General features: G+C 45.0%; 1 protein-coding gene across 3 annotated transcripts in view; it reads right to left on the bottom strand.

Annotated features, from left to right (window-relative positions):
* Positions 1 to 2244, bottom strand: part of Foxk2 (forkhead box K2) — a 48626-nt gene that overhangs the window by 23486 nt on the left and 22896 nt on the right. For all 3 annotated transcript variants that reach the window (XR_004113073.1, XM_031350497.1, XM_031350498.1), the window contains exon 2: positions 618 to 812. Coding sequence is in view for 2 of the 3 variants with exons in the window: in XM_031350497.1 (XP_031206357.1) it covers positions 618 to 812 (195 nt within the window). In the remaining variant the exon portion in view is untranslated. The remainder of the gene's footprint in view (positions 1 to 617; positions 813 to 2244) is intronic.

Below are 2244 nucleotides of genomic sequence, written 5' to 3'. Positions count from 1 at the left end.
CCCTACCCCACACAGCCCAGCCCCACTCCTACTGCCATCACAGCTTCCCTCAATGCTCTTCCCATCAGCAAATGAGAAACTCATGCATGGCCACAATTCTTAGAATACTGATAGATGAGAGTTTAGTCAGAAATAAGGCATTTATACTATCTATCCCCTATAAGGCTCAGGGAACAAGCAGGAAGTCAGAGACAATGGCAGTGAAATCCCAAACTCTAGACAGTATATAATCAATGTAATCATAAACTCACAGCAAGTACAGTTACAAAGCCCAGGTCTGGATAAGACAAGCCCTCTTAATCATCAGTCATGGATGGTAGAGGGGCTAATAGGACCCTGACCCTTACCTCTGAATCACAGCGACTCAGGAGACTTTGGCAAGAGTGCAATTGCCTTCAGTTATGTAACAGTGGTATACCCACCAGACTCCAAAGGATAATTCTAATTCTAAGGCCACAGAAATGACCCTGATAAAACAAACCCAAAGAGATACAGACAGAAAAGAAATCCCATAACCTACCAACGTAACTGTGAGAATTACAATTTACAGTACAGAAACTGAGCAGACTCTTGGTAGCCAGCTGGAGTGTGGATGTGCCCTTGTGCCTCTGCTATACCTGATAGTTCCCGTGGGGGAGGGAAGGGGGCTGATGAGGTGGGCCATCGTGTCTGGAATGTTGATGGTCAGGGGTGAGATGTGTGGCTGCACAGGCTTCACTGGCGACTCAGGTGCTTCCTGTTTCTCTCTTTTCTCGCTGGACAGGGCTGTGAATGTTATCTTGATATTTGTGCTCGGAAACCTGAAAGTGCACCTGGAAAACAAAACCTGATGGTCAGGTCATGTCTGCAGCCACCAGACGCCTGAGCTGCCCCAAAGGACACAGGCCCTCTCTACTTCAAAAACCACCTACAATGTATACCAAGGCATTTAATGAGCAAAACCACAAATAAGGAATTTCATATGAGATTAGCCTAATGGCACACACCTGTGAACCCAGCATTTGGGAGGTAGGAGTAGAAGTTCAAGACCGGCTCTTAGCTAAACCACAAGTTCAAGGCCAATCTGGGCTACATGAGACACCCCACCTTCACCCCCAAAAGGCAAAAGAGTGATAGAGAATGTGAGAAACAGAGACAGAAAGACACACAGAGAGAAACAGTACTCAGAGCAGTCATTAGAAAATTAAAAATTATAGAACAAAAGAGAAAGGGAAAAGAAAAGTAAATGTCTGCCAGGTATGGTCCCCAGCAAGGGCTAAGAAAGAGCTAAGCTTCCATTACCTGAACAAAGGTTACACTTTTAACATATTCAGCATTGGCAGATTCCTTCTACTGGCCTCTACCCTACTCCTGTACTGGCTGCAACAGCCTGCCAGTCTGGAGCATTGAGCTGAGAGACCTAAGGCTCCACCAACATCTATGTTTAGATATAAACCAGACCTTTACGCTAACATACAGCCCCATGGAAATCAATCATGTTTAAACAGTCTCTAAGTAGAGTAATACTCCCAGTACATTTCTTGCAACCAATCCCTCCCCGTACAGTAAAGGAACAACTTTCTGTCCTCTGAGAAACCATCGCCTGTCTTGGAGTTTCCTCAAACACTCCCAAGTGGTTCTATTTTCCACTGCATTTCAGGTTTTGAGACCAATTCTTTCTCTCTTACCTCTTTCATACTGACATCCATGATCTTTGGGTCTCATGAGTTCAGATTCCTTGCAAACCCTATAATGTTTTGGCTGGGAATCTTCTCTCCCTGTCTCTTTTCTTCCCCTTTCAAAACAGTGTCTCACTATTGCAGTCCACTGTCCTGGAATCCTAGATGGACCAGACTGTACTTGAACTCACAGATGTCCTCATGCCTCTGCCTTGACCTCTGAATGCTAGGCTTAAAGGTGTGTGGAACCACTCCTGGTTTTCTTCCCTGGTTCCAATCCCTATAATTACATCTACATTAAATCTCTCTTCCTCTCTAATATGTGAATGGGTGTATTGTCTGCATATATGTTTGTGTATCTGGTGAGTGCCTGGTACCCATGGAAGTCAGAAGCAGGGTCAGATCTCCTGAAACTGAAATTAGATAGTTCCAAGCCACCATGAGGCTACTGGGAATTCAATCTGGGTCCCCTGCAAGAGCAGTTTATGTTTTTAATTGTTGAGTCATCTCTCTAGCCCCCTAAAACACTTCAATTCTGAAGCTGAAAAACACCTGTAAGCCCAGCACTCCAGAAGTGGAGGCAGGG

This window comes from Mastomys coucha, unplaced genomic scaffold (assembly GCF_008632895.1).
Source record: "Mastomys coucha isolate ucsf_1 unplaced genomic scaffold, UCSF_Mcou_1 pScaffold5, whole genome shotgun sequence".
Lineage (NCBI taxonomy): Eukaryota > Metazoa > Chordata > Mammalia > Rodentia > Muridae > Mastomys > Mastomys coucha.
This window is presented reverse-complemented; position numbering and strand designations above follow the sequence as displayed.